Below are 17178 nucleotides of genomic sequence, written 5' to 3'. Positions count from 1 at the left end.
GCACAGACATGAAAACGGAACGGAAACTCGTTACCAGTGACTTTCCATCTCTTGGGATTGCCTTCGCCATTTCTGCCCGTAATTTTTTTTTTTTTTTAGACAGTTTCACTCTTGTTTCCCAGGCTGAAGTGCGATGGCACAACCACCGCCTCAAGCGATTTTCCTGCCTGAGCCGCCTAAGTAACTGGGATGACAGGCGCCTACCACCATGCCTAACTAATTTTGTATTTTTAGTAGAGACGGGGTTTCTCCGTGTTAGGTTGGTCTCAAACCCCTGACCTCAGGTCATCCACCCGCCTCAGCCTTCCAAAGTGCTGGGATTGCAGGTGTGAGCCACCACACCCAGCCAAATACTGTTTTTCATGCCTTTGCCCCAGGGTGAGTCCAAAAAAGCCTTTGAGATCTGTGGAGGGAAGTTGACACCACCTAGGGTTCCCATGTTCCTCTCTAGGGAGGCCTCAGCCATGGGGGAGTGATAACCACACACCTGCTGACGGTTCTGGGCCCTGCTGAGTCTCTCAAGCTCTAGCATCTGCTCTAGAAGTGGATTTTTTTCAATACATGAGACAGACGCTTCAGAAAACACAACTTTATTCACTAGGACTGAAAACAAAGGCTTGCGATCAACAGGCCAAGTTGAGTGCAAGGTGGAGCGTGCTGGGAAATCACAGACCTCAGCTGTGGCCAGGCTGGGCTGGCATTTGTTGTTTTCTGGCGTTTCTGTGATTTCCCACGTTTTATCACAAGGCCACAGGCATCCTCCAAGGTCACTGAGGAAAACCCTGTTGCTGTTTGAGCCAGAGCCTCCTAGAGGGTGGACTGGGAGCAGGTAGGTCCCAGGACACACAGATGCACGATGTGATTAGCAGTGAAGCCCTCTGTCCCAGGCGTGGGCAGGCGACCTCCCTGACCTGCCTGAGCAGTGTGCGGGTGAAGACATGGCTTTTCTAGGGTTAGGCACTGTGCGTGGTGCCAGCCCCAGCCCTCCCTCACCTGGGTGTGCCCAGGAGGGGGCAGCAGAGCACCGTGGCAAAGTCTGTCCACATGCCGCGCCCCCTCCCGTGCAGAAGGCTGCTTTTCCACGGTGGCCAGTGTGCGGGCCACGGGCTGTCAGAAGCCTGCTTGTTGGGACTGCTGCTGGGAGGAGGAAGGAGCAAGGCTTGACCTGGGGCTCCTGGAAACAGACACTGGTATTGGCCACTGGGCAACAAAGTCAGAAGGGCCTGGAGACTGTCCAGTCTTCTGGGGGTTGGGCGGCTTCCTCCAGAGGACTGAGCTCAGCCAGGTTCAAGGGCGGCAGCAGGAGGCCCCGCGACCCTCCCTCTTAACGTAATCGTGCAGCCGGAAGCGTGGCTCGCTGGGAGTCTTCATGGAGCGCTGCTTCAACTCCCTGCGGAGTGGGGGTGACAAGGGGACACGATGACCTGGACTCCAATAAGAGGGTTTAGGCCCTGTGCTGGGGGAGCCCTGGTGACTGGCAGGACTTACTTTGCTATGGCTGTGAAGGCCAAGTCCACGTTGAGGCCCGTCTTGGCGCTGGTTTCCATGAAGGGCAGCCCATACTCCTGTAAACAGCTGCTGCCAGGTGGTGGCCTGGCGGGGACAGCCCAGGCTCGTGGCCTCCAGGGGCAACCCCTCACCACCCCCCTGCCTTGACTCACCTTGGCCAGCTTCTCCCCGTCCTCCCTCTTCACCACACGCTCATGGGCAGAGTCCACCTGGCCCAGGCACAGGGTCTTGGTGACAGCTGGCCCATGGTTGGCCCCTGCCCCCTCACCTGCCCTGCCCTGTGACCCAGGTGAGGACAACCGGGCCTCCCACCTTGTTCCCCAGCAGCATGAGCGCCACGTCGTGCTGGGCATACTCATGGATCTCGGCCAGCCAGGCCTGTGGGAGGCAGCAGACGAGGCTGGGGCTCCCTCCATGGCTTGCCCCATGCCCCAGAACTTTGGTCCTCCAGGTCACACTGTACAGGGCACCTGTCTATTTCATCTTTTTTTTTTTTTTTTTTTTGAGACAGTCTTCCCCTGTTGCCCAGGCTGGAGTGCAATGAAGCAATCTCCATCTCCTGGGTTCAAGCTATTCTCCTCGGGTTCAGAGAACCTTAGGAGGGTTCAGCCTCCCAAGTAGCTGGGATTACAGGTATGCACCACCACACCCAACTAATTTTTTGTATCTTTGGTAGAGAAGGGGTTTCACCATGTTGGCCAGGCCAGTCTCCAACTCCTGACCTCATGATCTGCCCACCTCGGCCTCCCAAGGTGGTGGGATTACAGTGTGAGCCACCATGCCCGGCCCATTTTATTTTTTTGAGACAGTTTTGCTCTGTCGTCCAGGCTCTGTCGTCCAGGCTGGAGTGCCGTGGCACAGTCTTGACTCACTGTAACCTCAGCCTCCTGAGGAGCTGGGATTACAGGTGTGTGTCACCACACCCGGCTAATTTTTGTATTTTTAGTAGAGATGGGGTTTCACCATGTTGGCCAGGCTGGTCTCAAACGCCTGACCTCGGGTAAGCCACCATGCCTGGCCAGGATACCTGTCTTTAGAAGTGATAACCCCCCGTGTATCACTTAGGGAAGCCCACCTTACAGGTCCCTTATGCAAAGGGTCCTGTTGAGGGAGCTGGAATGGCACTCAGGTCTACTTGGGCCACCTCCAGCCCAGAAGGCTGTCATTTCCCTCCCCCTACTCTCAGTGGGGTCCTTTGGAACCCTGATGTCATCTACCAGAAGGAGGTTGGGGTGGGTCAGGCCGTATCAGGGCCCTTTCACCCCACCGGGAAGGCCACTGACCTGGATGTTGTCAAAGGAGGCCTTGTTGGTCACATCGTAGAGCAGCAGCAGAGCTGGGGACAGGGCAGTGAGGACATCCACCATCACCTGCACCCTCAGGTGCTCAGACCCGCCCCTGCCCCCCCAACCAGCCCAGGTAGCTAGGGGCTCACCATGAGCGTCACGGTAGTAGGCATGGGTAACACTGCGGAACCGCTCCTGACCAGCTGTGTCCCACATCTGCAGCGAACAGGCACTGGTCAGGCTGTCCAGCCCCTCCCTGGCATCACCTGTCCCCCAGCTTGCCCTCTGCCAGTCACCTTACCTGCAGCTTCACCTTCACACCATCCACGTCCAGAACTTTGTTCTGAAACAGACAGAACCAGGCAGCTCTGGCAAGGGCCGGGCCCAGCCTCTATCCCCACTAGCCTCACTACCACCCCCTCAGAGTCCCATGGCTCTCCTTCCCGCCCAGCTTCCCGTCCCCTAAGACCTCCCAGCTCCCAGGTCCAGCCCAGCCCCTGCAGGGTTCCCTTAAACCAATTTGGCCTCACCCACACCCGCAAGTGCGGGCCTCTCCCCGCAGCTCTTGTGCTGACTTATTTGAACTCAGGACCCCACCAGGCCTCTTACTGACACTGCCTCGGTTTCCCCATGTGCAAATGGGTGCCAGTCACATGGCTGCTGCAGTAACTAACGAGCTGCAATGCCTCAGCCTCCCCAGTAGCTCTTTTTGCTAATTTGAAAGACTCAGGATGGCTTGAACCCAGAAGTTGGAGGCTGCAGTCCACCATGATCACCGCTGCACTCCAGCGTGGGCGACAGAGTGAGACCCTGTCTCAAAAGAATCAAAAATTACAAGCCTCTTCTTGCTGGGATTATCAGGGCTGGGCCTGGGCCTGTCGGACCCAAGGCAGTAACCACAGATCCCAGAACTGCCTGGCAGCATCCCAGGCTGGGCCCTCCCAGTTAAGGACTAGACGTAGGCAGGGAGTGGTCTGGCCCCAGTCCATCTGCTGGGGTGGGGGCGGGGGGCTTCAGTCGCAGCCTGAGGTCCGGGCCAGCTGGAACGCATGCCACCTCCCTCAGCCTGAGCTCCTGCTGTCAGAGTGCTTCTGGGTCTCCCGGGAACCAGGCAGGGCCATCTGCTGGGCTGGGGAGGACACCGCCTTCCCTAGCACCCTGAACAAGAGTGCGAACCAAATGGCCTCACCTCTTACCTCCCACCCGAGAGCCAAGAGGGAGGTGGGAAGTGGGGACCAGACAGGACTGGCCTGCCCCCCTCGGGCACTTCAGTCCTCTGTCCATCCCAGAGGACCTGAGGGGAACTGGAACCCCCAGACAGGGTAGAGAACAGCTCCCCAGACTGAGGGAGCCCTTCTTCCTGTCCCTGGGACAGCCCTCCCTCCATCCTCCCTCTAACTGGCTGTAATTAAAGGGTGAGAAAAACGCAAACTTAAGATTTGCTGAGAATACGACAGCACCTCAGCACGAGGAATTTGGGCTGGTGGTGGAGGGGGTGGCCTCACCCAAGGGCAGGGTCCTCTCCCCTAGGCAAACCCTGGAAACACCCTCACTCAGGCTCTGCAGGGAGCACGTGATCCTAGGGCCCGGCAAGGCCTCTGTACTGAGGCAGCACTGCTGGCCCCAAGCGGACATGCCCCTTCACTTCCTCTGACCCACCACACTGTGGGCAGCAGCGTCCACCTCCCCCAAGGCACAGGATATGGTCCCTGGGTAATGCCATCCCCTGGCACAGGGCAACTAACTCTGCTTGTCGGGTGCAGCCACCAGCCCAGGTGTTGGGAGGTCGAGGCGGGCAGCTTGGTGGCTAAGGCATTCCACCTGGGGTCCAGGCTGCTTGAGCCTGTCAGTACCACAGGGATCACAGAGAACTTGCTGCTCAGGGGTACCGGCAGGACGTGGGGTGATGTGGGGCCGGGCCGGGGCCTCCACTCACCCGGAAGTCAATGCCTACGGTGGAGATGAACGTCCCCGCCAGGAAAGCGCCGTCCTTGAATCGCACTAGCAGACAGGTCTTCCCCACGCCCGAGTCCCCCACCAGCATGACCTAGGACAAGCAGGAGGGTCAGGGAGAGTCCCGTCTGCCCTGAGCTGACCTGGTCAGAGGGGTTGCAGGCTCAGCGGAGCCAGGGACCCCGATGGGCTGGACACCCAGCCTCTACCTCTGAAAGGCTCAGGCCGCTCTGTCCTTCTGCACAGTGGCCATCTCAGTAGGGAACGAGGGCAGCTACCTCCATCCTGGACCCTCCCTAACGTCCGTACCCCCCAACAGTGGACAGCAGGCTTCCTCTGGGAGGGGAGCAGATGGTGTGGCAGCTAGGGACCTCCTAAGAGACTTGGGGAGGCCTCTGCCGGGGGCTTCTCCACATCCCAGTAGGGACATGACCCCAGCAAGGCTCAAGGGGAATTTGCCCCATTAGGGTCAGATCTCGACCTAAGGAGGGACCTGGGCCAAGTCTGAGGATGGGAGGGGGGGTGCAGGTGAGGGGCAGTCAGGCCTTCTCCCCGAAACCTGTGCTACCAAACCTAAAGATGGTCCTCCCAGCGCCCTGCCAAGTCCACACAGCCTCTGCCTTGGTCTGGGGTCCCAGGGTTCCCCATCCATCTGGCAAACCTCTTCCCCCCAACGGAAAAAAAAAAAAAAAAAAAAAAAAAAAAAAAAAAAAAAAAAAAAAGGCCCACAGCCCCTGGGTAGAGGGAGGGCAGCATATGGGAAATGGTGAGACCCCGGGCGGGGCACTGATGGTCGCGGGACCCCTTGTGCCGCCATGCCGGCTGAGGGTGGGTGACAGGCCCCGCCAGCTGTTGAATTCCCCAGACCTCGGATGGACAGCTGTGTGTGTGCACGATGCACCGTGCAAGCCCCACGGGGTGCCTCCCGCGTCGGCTCCGCGCCCTGGGGCCGCGGGCCCTGCACCCCCTCTCTGACCCCCAACCCTTGGCTCAGACCGGGTGCCACCTGCTGCGCTGGCCTGGGAGGCAGGTGTCTGGCTCACCTTGAAAGCGACGTCGTAGAAGTCGCCACCGCCGCCAAGCGAGGGCCGGCCGGGCTGCAAGGGCCCGTTGGGCGGCGCGTCGGGGCCGGGACGCGCAGTCCCGGAGCGCGCCGGTCGGGGCCCGTTGGCGGAGGGCAGCGTGGAGGCAGCGGGGGTGCTGGCCCCCTTGCTCTTGGAGGTCTTCTTCCTGGACATGGCGGGCGGGCGCTCAGTGTGCTCCCGCTGCAGCCACCGTGCCCCGGGCCGTCCCGTTCCCTGTGCCCGCCGGGCCCGACCCGGACCCGAACCCTTCCCACGGCAGCGGCGGCAGCGGCGGCATCATCCCGGGCGCCTGGCTTGCGCCCCGCCCCCGCCGCTCCACGGGCGCACAGCCACTCAAGCCCGGCCTCCTGCCGCCGCCGCCGCCAATGCCGTGCGCAGGGCGGGGACATGCAAATACACCCCCGCTCGGGGCGGGTCTGGAGGCCCGGGCCCCGCCCCGCCCCCCGACTGCGACCCATGCCCGGGGCTGCCTTGGGGTCTGGAGCCAGCTGTGAGGTGGCAGGCCTGGGCCAGGGGTCACCCCGGGATCCTGAATCCCTTGTGCTGGCTGCACACCACCCCAGCTCGGTGACCCCCAAACTGGACTGCCAGACCTGGGAGGAGGGGGTGTCCTGAGATGTAGGTGCTGGGGCAGAGGGCCCACATGGACGGGCACTGCGGGCTTCTGTTCCCTTAGCTCCAGATGCCTGGTGCTTGGCCCGCTGCCCTTCACTGCTCCATCCCCTCCAGGGCAGGCGGGTCCGGGAAGCTCCAGCCCTCGCTTGGCAAACACGCCTGGCTACTGGGGCAGGCACCCTGGACTCAGGTGACAGCTGGTCACTGGGAGGACACAGGGGGCGTGGCGATCTCCCCCGCAGCTTCTGCCTGCTGCGCACGCGGAAAAGAGGAAGTCGCTGTCGCAGCCAGCCCCTGGTCCCCTGAGGGTCCCCTCCCATGGGACTCTACCCTCAGGGTCTGAAAGGTGGAAGGCAGAGGCCCCTGTCCAGGCTGTGTGGCTGGCCCCTTGCCCTTCCCCTCCAGGTTCAGACCTTCAGGTAGCCAGGGCTGATTCTCCAAACCCTAAGCTGGTCCGGGGCAGACCCATCTCCCCAACCTGGGCTGACTGGAGCTCTGTCCGCCCCTCTCACAGAGAAGATGGGACTGCAGTGGTCAGAGCTGGGGCACAGTGGTGCAGAGGGGTGGTGTCCTTGGCATGCGGGGGCTTCTTGGTGCTTCTCTGGGAGCTGGAGAGATGACCCGGCTGTCCCTGGAAACGTGGCAGCTGTCACCAGGACCTTGGGCCTTTCAGAGGCCTGCTTCCTCCCAGCTGGCAGTGCCCAGAGCCCAAACAATCAACTGCCTCTCGGGTCGGATGCCTGAGAAAACACAGATGGAGGGACAGTGCCCAGCGGAGTGATTCCTCGAGAGGACCTGGCAGAGGCCGTGGAACACCGCTACACCGAGCGCTGTTGTGTGCCAGGCACATGACCTCTTCAAAGTTATCCTGCAAGGTGGGTGCTGCCCCAAGTGTCCATATGGGGAAACTGAGGCTCAGAAAGGCAAGGAGGGCTGTCCAAGGTCAGCAGGCTAGGAAGGGCAGAGCTAGGATTTGCTCCTGGGAACTCCAGCTCCAGAGAACATAAACCATCCCATGGCAGAGATCCCTGTATACTTAATCCCCAGGGACCTGGCAGAGCTGGGGGGCAAATCGGGAAGCCCTCTCAGAACCCGCCAGACCTCCCTTCCTTGTCTCACTCCTCCGGCCCCCCAGCTCTTCCAGACCAACCTCCAGTGTGTGTGCACTGGGCCTGGGCAGAGGTATTTGGCTTCTGCAGCTGCAGCCCTGGGGACTCCAGGTGTCCACCCCCTACAAGGCCTCCTTCAGGATGGCTGGCCCAGGGTCTGAGCTGGGGGCCTCAGCAGCTGCTGTGCACTGGCCCCAGGGTCCTGGGCAGTGGACTTCCAGTCCAGTGGAGTCCCTCCTGCCAGCTGCTGCTCAGGTATCCCCAGGGCACAGGCAGCAGGAGGAGCTGGGTGCAAGTAGGGCATCCTGCAGGGGGAGGAGTGTGGATGGGGCCCCCAGGAAGAGAAGGAGGCAGGCGCGCCGGAGAAAGTGGGAGGCCAGGCGGGGAGGGGAGCCTTGAGTGAGCAGAGGAAACGGGCTTGCGCTGGCAACCTTTAAAATTAGGAGAGTTTACGTAAAAATCCAAGTCTCTGGTTTCTGTTGAAAATGGGGAGCTCTGGGTGCCTGCATCACAGAACCCTCTCTTGGCTTCCAGCAGGCCTTGTAATCTTTGATCATTATGTTTCTTAGTTGCTGTGTTTGCCATCTGTTTCACCCTCTGGAGTGTAAGGTTTCTGGGCACAGGAAGCAGCTTGTCTTGGTCACTGCTGTCCCCAGCAGCCAGCTCTGGGCCTCCATAAGTAGTTGTTAAATTGGTGAAAGAGGCCAGGTGCGGTGGCTCACGCCTGTAATCCCAGCACTTTGGGAGGCTGAGCAGGCAGATCACTTGAGGCCAGGAGTTTGAGACCAGCCTGGCCAACATGATGAAACCCTGTCTCTACTAAAAATACAAAAATTAGCCAGGCATGGTGGCACATGCCTATAATCCCAGCTACTTGGGAGGCTGAGGCAGGAGAATCCCTTGAACCCAGGAGGAGGAGGTTGCAGTGAGCTGAGATTGTGCTGTTGCATTCCAACCTGGGCGACAGAGTGAGACTCTGGAAAAAAAAAAAAAAGACAAGAAAAAGAAAAAGAAATGTGATGTAGAAACACAGGCCTCACTTCAGGAGGATATGCCTTGCTAACAAAGATTTAAGACAATGTGATCAGTAGTGAGAGCAAGGCTTTTGGAGGAGGGAGGGTTTGCACTGGGCTTTGAGGATTGAGCTAGAGTCTGACATAAGAGACAAAGAAAGTCGCCAGGTGGAGGGAGTGAATATGTATAGGCTGAGAGGACTAGCAGGTGGGCACTTTGTGCCGAGGTGGCCGAAGTATGGTCCAGTTCCTTGGAGGAAATGGGAGGTAATCAAGCTGGTAAGGTAGGACGGGGTCAGCTGGGAAGGGAAATCTGAGTGTTATTCCTAGGAGCTTGGAAGTTGTACAGTGGGAATTAGGGAGCTGTGCATGGCTTTTAAGCAGAACAACAGAGGATACTGTGCTACAGGAATACTGGGGACTGGCAGGAGGGGATGGATGGTGGATCCTGTGGGCCTGGGAATGAGTTGATGGGGGTTGTAGTCACCCAGGGGAGGGATCATAGGAACAGAAAGGACCTTCAGGAAAGAAGCTGTAGGCCTGGAGAAAGGGAAGGGAGCGTCAGAGTCCATGCCCAAGGGGCGGAGACCAGTGGGATGCTGAGGTGGATTAAAGATGGATTAAATGGGGCCAGGAGTGGTGGCTCACTCCTGTAATCCCAGCACTTTGGGAGGCCAAGGCAGGCGGATCACAAAGTCAGGAGATCGAGACCATCTTGGCTAACACAGTGAAACCCTGTCTCTACTAAAATACAAAAAAAAAAAAAAAATTAGCCTGGCGTGGTGGCAGGTGCCTGTAGTCCCAGCTACTCGAGAGGCTGAGACAGAAGAATGGTGTGAACCCGAGAGGCGGAGCTTGCAGTGAGCTGAAATTGCACCATTGCACTGGAGCCTGGCTGACGGAAAGAGATTCCATCTAAAAAAAAAAAACTAGAACAGGCGGCCAGTGAGGGCAAGGCAGGGATCAGCAAGCGCAAGGCAGGGGCCAGCGAGGGCAAGGCGGGGACCAGCATGGTGGGAAAGGTCAGCAGGGATGCCTTGGGATGTCCAGTTTCTTGGCATCTTCAGACCTGGAGAATAGAGGAGTCCTGCAGGCCAGGGCAGGTCCCTGAGACAGGGCCCGAGGTTGAGATGGGCCTTGGGAGCTGGGGGTGGAGAGTGAGGTCCGAGTTCCCCTGGGAAGGGTGCTACAGCCTTTGACCCTTCTGGTGCAGAGCTGACTCTGCCAGGGACGGGAAGATCTCCACAGGTTCCTATCCTCGAGGGAAGGGAGCATCCTGGGTCTCCTTGGGGCCTTGCTCTGGGACTTTCGCTCCTGTTACCTTCTGACGGCCCAGCCCCCTGGCACTCTCACACTGTGCCCTCTAACTCCTGCCAGTTCCTTCTGACTGTTCTGGGTGTCTGGAGGGATGTGTGCTGTGAGCCCTCAGCCACAACGACCCTTGAGACCCATGGACCAGGACAGTCTGTCTCTGGCTCCCATTTTCCAGCATGTTCCCTACACTCTGCCCCAGAGTGGGGCCCTCAGGCTGGCCCTTTTGTGCCGGGAGAGGGGGCGCAGGCACGAGTGAGGCCTCCTCAGGCTTCCGGGCTCTGCCAGGAGCCCCACCCTCCAGGGAGCCTGCCCTGGCTCCTCGTGCCCCACTTCTGGCTCCCTGGATATTCACCGGCCCTTCCCCAGCAGCTGCATGGCATCTGTACCAGTCTGTGAGCCTCCTGAGGACAGGGCCCTGTCCTGCCTACTCCTGTTCCCGCCGGACACTGGAGGGAGAGCTCTGTGGCTGAGCAGCAGAGAGCTGGGCTGGACTTCAAGGGGCTCTTAGCAAGCCAGGGAGTGGCAAAGCCCCCATGGCCTGTGCCCCCAGGGCACCTCCCAAGACCATCCTCTGGAGCTCAGCAGTCTGTGCCCTCTGCAGGGTCCGCAGCTTGCTATGTGCCCCTGGGCATGTGGCATTCCCTGTCTGGGCCTGCTCCCCTCTCCATGATATGAGGGGGCAGGAGGAGCCGATCTCTGAGGTCCCTTCCAGCTCAAACACCTTATGTTCTACCAAATTCGCGTGAACGTTGCCATGGAGACGTCGGAGGAACTGCGGCAGCACTGAACGCGACTTCCACCCGAGAGAGGAGCACTGAGTCACCCCAGCACGTGGGTGACGTCACAGGTAAGCTCTCCCTGGTGTCCAGGCATGCAGCAGCCTGGTGTCCTCCTAAGAGGTCACCCCCCCTTCAGCCTGCTCACATGATGGCCCTGAGGCCCTGCCGGGCAGGTCATGAAAAGCACGTGTCTATCCCTGCCCGAATGGGGACCCTTTGTTGCCTGCAGATGTGACCACAGTGACTCAGGTGCTCCCAGACAGGAAGGCGGCAGAGGTGATCTGCCACACAGAAGATGAACTAACGGGGGAGTCGTGCGCCTCTGTGGCTGTCAGAGCGGTATCCTCACTCCTACGGAGCCAGTCGCCTGCTCTCAGCAGTGCTGGCTTCCTGCCCCTGAGCTGAGTGAGGGCGTCCGCTTAGCCATTGGAGGAGTCAGCATCAGGGCTTCCGGCTGCAGGCTCTCCTGGCAGCCTCGGAGTGACACACATGGCCTCATGGCAGGTGCGGGGATCCCTGTCGATGAACAAAACAGACCCCTGCATAACCATAACAATCACTGACTACCCCAGACTGCACCAAGTGCTTTCCTTCCAATGTTTCTATTGTCTTTTTTTTTTTTTTTTGAGACGGAATCTTGCTCTGTCACTCAGGCTGGAGTGCAATGGTGTGATCTCAATCTCGGCTCACTACAACCTCCGCCTCCCGGGTTCAAGCAATTCTCCTGCCTCAGCCTCCTGAGTAGCTGGGATTACAGGTGGCTGCCACCATGCCCGGCTAATTTTTGTATTTTAGTAGAGACAGGGTTTCACCTTGTTGGCCAGGCTGGTCTTGAACTGCTAACCTCAGGTGATCCACTGGCCTCGGCCTCCCAAAGTGCTGGGATTACAGGTACCCACTACCACACCTGGCTAAGTTTTTTTGTTGTTTGTTTTTTTTTTTTTTTTTTTGAGACGGAGTCTGGCTCTCACTCAGGCTGAGTGCAGTGGTGTGATCTTAGCTCACTGCAAGCCTCGCCTCCTGGGTTCAGGCCATTCTCCTGCCTCAGCCTCCCGAGTAGCTGGGACTACAGGTGCCTGCCACCACGCCCGGCTAATTTTGTGTGTGTGTATATTTTAGTAGAGACAGGGTTTCACCGTATTAACCAGGATGGTCTAAATCTCGTGACCTCGTGACTGCCCACCTCAGTCTCCCAAAGTGCTGGGATTATAGGCGTGAGCCACTGTGCCCGGCCACGCCCGGCTAATTTTTGTATTTTAGAGACAGGGTTTCACCATGTTGGCCAGGCTGGTCTTTTTTTTTTTTTTTTTTTTTTTTTGAGACGGAGTCTCGCTCTGTCGCCCAGGCTGGAGTGCAGTGGCCGGATCTCAGCTCACTGCAAGCTCTGCCTCCCAGGTTTATGCCATTCTCCTGCCTCAGCCTCCCGAGTAGCTGGGACTACAGGCGCCCGCCACCTCGCCCGGCTAGTTTTTTGTATTTTTTTTTTTTTTTTTTTTTTTTTTTGAGACGGTGTCTGGCTCTGTCGCCCAGGCTGGAGTGCAGTGGCGCGATCTCGGCTCACTGCAAGCTCCGCCTCCCGGGTTCCCGCCATTCTCCTGCCTCAGCCTCCCGAGTAGCTGGGACTACAGGCGCCCACAACCGCGCCCGGCTAATTTTTTGTATTTTTAGTAGAGACGGGGTTTCACCGTGGTCTCGATCTCCTGACCTTGTGATCCGCCCGCCTCGGCCTCCCAAAGTGCTGGGATTACAGGCGTGAGCCACCGCGCCCGGCCGTTTTTTGTATTTTTTAGTAGAGATGGGGTTTCACCGTGCTAGCCAGGATGGTCTCGATCTCCTGACCTCGTGATCCGCCCGTCTCGGCCTCCCAAAGTGCTGGGATTACAGGCGTGAGCCACCGCGCCCGGCCTGCCAGGCTGGTCTTGAACTCCTAACCTTAGGTAATCCACCTGCCTTGGCCTCCCAAAGTGCTGGGATTACAGGCGTGAGCCACCACTCCGGCTTTTTTTTTTTTTTTGAAATGGAGTCTTACTCTGTTACCCAGACTGGAGTGCAGTGGTGCGGTTCTGACTCATTGTAGCCTTGAACTCTTGGGTTCAAGCAAACTTCCCACTTCAGTCTCCCAGCTGTTTTAGTTTTTTGTAGAGATGGGGGGACTCACTATTGTCCAGGCTGGTCTTGAACTCCTGGGCTCAAGTGATCCTCCCGTCTTAGCCTCCCAAGATGTTGGGATTACTGGCGTCAGCCACCCTGCCCAGCCTTGTTTTCTAAGAGTCTAAATTAAATCACAATTACCTGATTCTTCCCCATTTGATAGAACTTGTCCACAAAAAGATCTGGATTAAGTGTCTTTTCCTGACATGGCTTTTGATACGTTTTCAATGTGTTCTTTTGTTGTTGGTCTATTTGGGTTTTTATTTTTCTCTAGAATTGGTTTTTACAGTTTGTAACATATAATCATCCCATATAGATTTCAAAAATGTAGGCAAACAATTGCACATAATTTTCTTTTTTTTTTTGAGGCGGAGTCTCGCTCTGTTGCCCAGGCTGGAGTGCAGTGGTGCGATCTCAGCTCACTGCAAGCTCTGCCTCCCGGGTTCATGCCATTCTCCTGCCTCAGCCTCCCGAGTAGCTAGGATTACAGGTGTCTGCCACCACGCCCGGCTAATTTTTTGTATTTTTAGTAGAGATGGAGTTTCACCGCGTTAGCCAGGATGGTCTCGATCTCCTGACCTCGTGATCCACCCACCTCGGCCTCCCAAAGTGCTGGGATTACAAGCATGAGCCACCGCGCCCGGCCGCACATAATTTTGTTTTTTAATTTTCTTTCTTTTTTTTTTTTTTTTGTTTTTTTTTTTAGACTGAGTCTCGCTCTGTCGCCCAGGCTGCAGTGCAGTGACCGGATCGCAGCTCACTGCAAGCTCCGCCTCCCGGGTTTACGCCATTCTCCTGCCTCAGCCTCCCGAGTAGCTGGGACTACAGGCGCCCGCCACCTCGCCCGGCTAGTTTTTCGTATTTTCAGTAGAGACGGGGTTTCACCGTGTTAGCCAGGATGGTCTTGATCTCCTGACCTCGTGATCCGCCCGTCTCGGCCTCCCAAAGTGCTGGGATTACAGGCTTGAGCCACCGCGCCCGGCCTGTTTTTTAATTTTCAACTTTTTTCATCTCTGTGAATAAAACCTTCATTGTTCATCTGAATGTCCCATATTTTCTTTTTCTCTCCTTTTCTCTTTCAGTCACACTTACCAGAATTTTTTTCTAGAAAAATCTTAGCAACTATATCTATTAAATAGCTCAATTTTATTCATCAATTCTACTCGTTTTTTGTTTGTTTGTTTGTTTGTTTTGTTTGTTTAGTAGAGACGGAGTTTCACCATATTAGCCAGGCTGGTTTCGAATTCCTAACCTTGTGATCCACCGGCCTTGGCCTCCCAAAGTGCTGGGATTACAGGTGTGAGCCACCGCACCCAGCCCTACTCTTTCTTTTAAAATAACTAATTTCCGCTCTTTACTTTCTAATTTCCTTCCATCTTTTTTGGGGGGTTTATTTTACAGTTTTTCTAGAATGCTGAAATAAATAATTTATATATTGGCTTGCTTTTTCATGCTAATAAAAATAAGTGGTGTTATCTGTTTCTCTCCATGTATAATTTTGCATCCCCATAGATTTTCTATGATGTGTGCTCATTACTATTCATTTCCTTTCTTTCTTTTTTTTTTTTTTTTGAGATGGAGTCTCGCTCTGTCCAGGCTGGAGTGCAGTGGCATGATCTCGGCTCACTGCAACCTCCACCTCCAGGGTTCAAGTAATTCTCCTGCCTTGGCCTCCCTAGAAGCTGGGACTACAGGCAGATGCCCCCACGCCCTGCTAATTTTTGTATTTTTAGTAGAGACAGGGCCTCACCACGTTGGCCAGGTGAGTCTTGAACTCCTGACCTCTGGTGATCTGCTTGGCTTGGCCTCCCAAAGTGCTAGGATTACAGGCATGAGCCACTCCACCCAGCCTATTCATTTATATATGCTCTAATTTTTATTTATTTATTTATTTATTTATTTATTTATTTATTTTTTGAGACGGAGTCTCGCTCTGTCGCCCAGCCTGGAGTGCAATGGCCGGATCTCAGCTCACTGCAAGCTCCGCCTCCCGGGTCCACGCCATTCTCCTGCCTCAGCCTCCCGAGTAGCTGGGACTACAGGCGCCCGCCACCACGCCCGGCTAGTTTTTTGTAATTTTTAGTAGAGACGGGGTTTCACCGGGTTAGCCAGGATGGTCTCGATCTCCAGACCTCGTGATCCGCCTGTCTCGGCCTCCCAAAGTGCTGGGATTACAGGCTTGAGCCACCGCGCCCGGCCTATTTATTTATTTTTTGAGACAGGGTCTCACTGTGTTGCCCAGGTTGGAGTGCAGTGGCACGATCTCAGCCCACTGCGACCTCCCCATCCCGGATTCAAGCGATTCTCCTGCCTCAGCCTCCTAAGTAGCTGGGATTACAGGCGTGCACCACCACACCCAGCTAATTTTTGCATTTTTAGTAGAAATGGGGTTTTTCAATGTTGGCCAGGCTGGTCTTGAACTCCTGACCTCAAGTGATCCACCCGTCTCCGCCTTCCGCAGTACTGGGATTACAGGCGTGAGCCACTGTACCCAGGCATTTATTTAGTTTATTTTTTGGGGGGGTGGGTAGACAGGTTCTCTCGTGAATTGCACATTTTTTGAGTATAGAATTGGATAAGTATTGACATATCTGTACACCTGTGAAACCATTGTGGGTGCACGTCAATCAAGAAAAGGTACACATCCATCACTTCCCTTTTTTCGTTTATTTATTTATTTTTTGGGACAACATCTCACCCTGTTTCCCAGGCTGGAGTGCAGTGGTGTGATCATGGCTCACTGCAGCCTCAACCTCCTGGGCTCAAGCAGTCCTCCCACCTCAACCTCCCAAGTAGCTGCGACTACAGGCGCGCGCCACCATGTCTGGCTAATTTTTCTGTTTGTTGTGCAGACGGTGGTCTCACTATGCTGCTCAGGATGGTCTCCCAGTCCTGGGTTCAAATGATCTTCCCACCTGGGACTACCACAGTGCTGGAATTACAGGCATGAGCCACTGCGCCCAGTCCATTATTTCCATCTTTACCTTTCAGTGATCTGGGCTGTCAGGGTGTCCAGCTGTCCTGTGACCCTCTTTGGGTGGTTCTTCAGGCCTCTCTACTCAGGTGGGAATCTCTGAATTAGGGTGTGCTTGTGGGAGCTTCAGTTGTGATCTGGGTTCAAGATTTGGTGCAGTGAGCAAGCGAAAGTACCCAAGAGAGCCTCTAGGGGGCGGTGGTGGTTAAGGCCACGTTCTTTTTTTCTTTTCTTTTTTTTTTTTTTGAGATGTAGTCTAGCTTTGTCGCCAGGCTGGAGTGCAGTGGCACGATCTTGGCTCACTGCAAGCTCTGCCTCCCGGGTTCAAGTTATTCTCCTGCCTCAGCCTCCTGAGTAGCTGGGATTACAGGCACACACCACCACGCCCAGCTAATTTTTGTATTTTTAGTAGAGACGGGGTTTCACCACGTTGGCCAGGATGGTCTTGATCTCCTGACCTTGTGATCTGCCCGTCTCGGCCTCCGAAAGTGCTGGGATTACAGGCATGAGCCAGTGTCCGTCCAAAGGCCACGTTCTTATCTAAGCTTTTCCTCTGACCTTGCCTAACATCTGTAATGCCAACATAGTTAACAAGCCCTGTTTTATGTAGAGTACACCTTATTAACTGTGCTACTCAAAGTCTCTATATCTTTACTGACTTAAAAAAATTGTCTCTTTGGTCGGGCATGGTGGTTCACGCTCGTAATCCCAGCACTTTGGAAGGCCAAGGCAGGTGGATCACTTGAAGCCAGGAGTTAGAGACCAACTTGGCCAGCCTGGCGAACCCCTGTCTCTACTAAAATTACAAAAATTAGCCAGGTATGGTGGCACATGCCTGTAATCTCAGCTACTCATGAGGCTGAGGCACGAGAATCACATGAATCTGGGAGGCAGAGGTTGTGGTGAGCTAACACCACTGCACTCCAACAGCCTGGGCAACAGAGCGAGACTCTGTCTCAAAAGAAAAAAAATTGTCTCTCTCTCTCTCTTTTTTTTTTTTTTTAGACAGGATCTCACACTGTCATGCAGGCTGCAGTGCAGTGGTGCAATCATGGCTTACTGCAGCCTTGACCTTCTGGGCCCAAGTGAGCCTCCCACCTCATCCTCCCAAGTAACTGGGACCACAGACGAGCTCCACTATGCCTGGCTAATTTTTTGTTTGTATTTTTTGTAGAGATGGGGTCTCTCTCTGTTCAGTCTGGCCTCAGTGATTCTCCTTCCTTGGCCTCCCAAAGTTCTGGGATTGCAGGCATGAACCACTGTGCCCAGACAAAAGTTGTCTACTTGATCTGTAAACCTCAAGAGAAGGTGTGATAAACCCTCCTGCAATGTTTTTGTTTTTCAAAATCTTTGTATTTCACAGTTTAGCTTCGTAGGCTGATGTTCTATT

The 17178-nt window shown here is 55.8% G+C and overlaps 2 protein-coding genes across 4 annotated transcripts; one reads left to right on the top strand and one right to left on the bottom strand.

Annotated features, from left to right (window-relative positions):
- Positions 1–574: 574 nt before the first annotated feature.
- On the bottom strand, positions 575–6133 carry RAB26 (RAB26, member RAS oncogene family). Of its 3 annotated transcripts, none has more exons than XM_077985323.1 (9): positions 5755–6133; positions 4732–4876; positions 3097–3138; positions 2945–3011; positions 2793–2845; positions 1822–1887; positions 1662–1718; positions 1489–1565; positions 575–1390 (listed from the first exon to the last, which is right to left on the bottom strand). In XM_077985323.1, exons 2-9 carry the CDS (start codon positions 4837–4839, stop codon positions 1288–1290), a joined length of 573 nt encoding a protein of 190 aa, XP_077841449.1. In that variant the 5' UTR covers positions 4840–4876; positions 5755–6133; the 3' UTR covers positions 575–1287. The 3 variants fall into 3 exon arrangements, with proteins under 3 accessions (XP_077841449.1, XP_002802407.3, XP_077841450.1); XM_002802361.4 differs by having other exon boundaries at positions 4732–4842; positions 5792–5924; XM_077985324.1 differs by lacking the exon at positions 5755–6133 and adding an exon at positions 5424–5482.
- Positions 5621–14294, top strand: LOC144338335 (uncharacterized). The gene is made up of 2 exons (XM_077987061.1): positions 5621–8131; positions 13763–14294. Exon 1 carries the CDS (start codon positions 5621–5623, stop codon positions 6446–6448), a length of 828 nt encoding a protein of 275 aa, XP_077843187.1. The 3' UTR covers positions 6449–8131; positions 13763–14294.
- Positions 14295–17178: the final 2884 nt, after the last annotated feature.

The sequence above is a fragment of the Macaca mulatta genome, chromosome 20, assembly GCF_049350105.2.
Source record: "Macaca mulatta isolate MMU2019108-1 chromosome 20, T2T-MMU8v2.0, whole genome shotgun sequence".
Lineage (NCBI taxonomy): Eukaryota > Metazoa > Chordata > Mammalia > Primates > Cercopithecidae > Macaca > Macaca mulatta.
The sequence above is the reverse complement of the archived record's forward strand: the minus strand, read 5'-3'. Positions and strand labels throughout refer to the sequence as shown.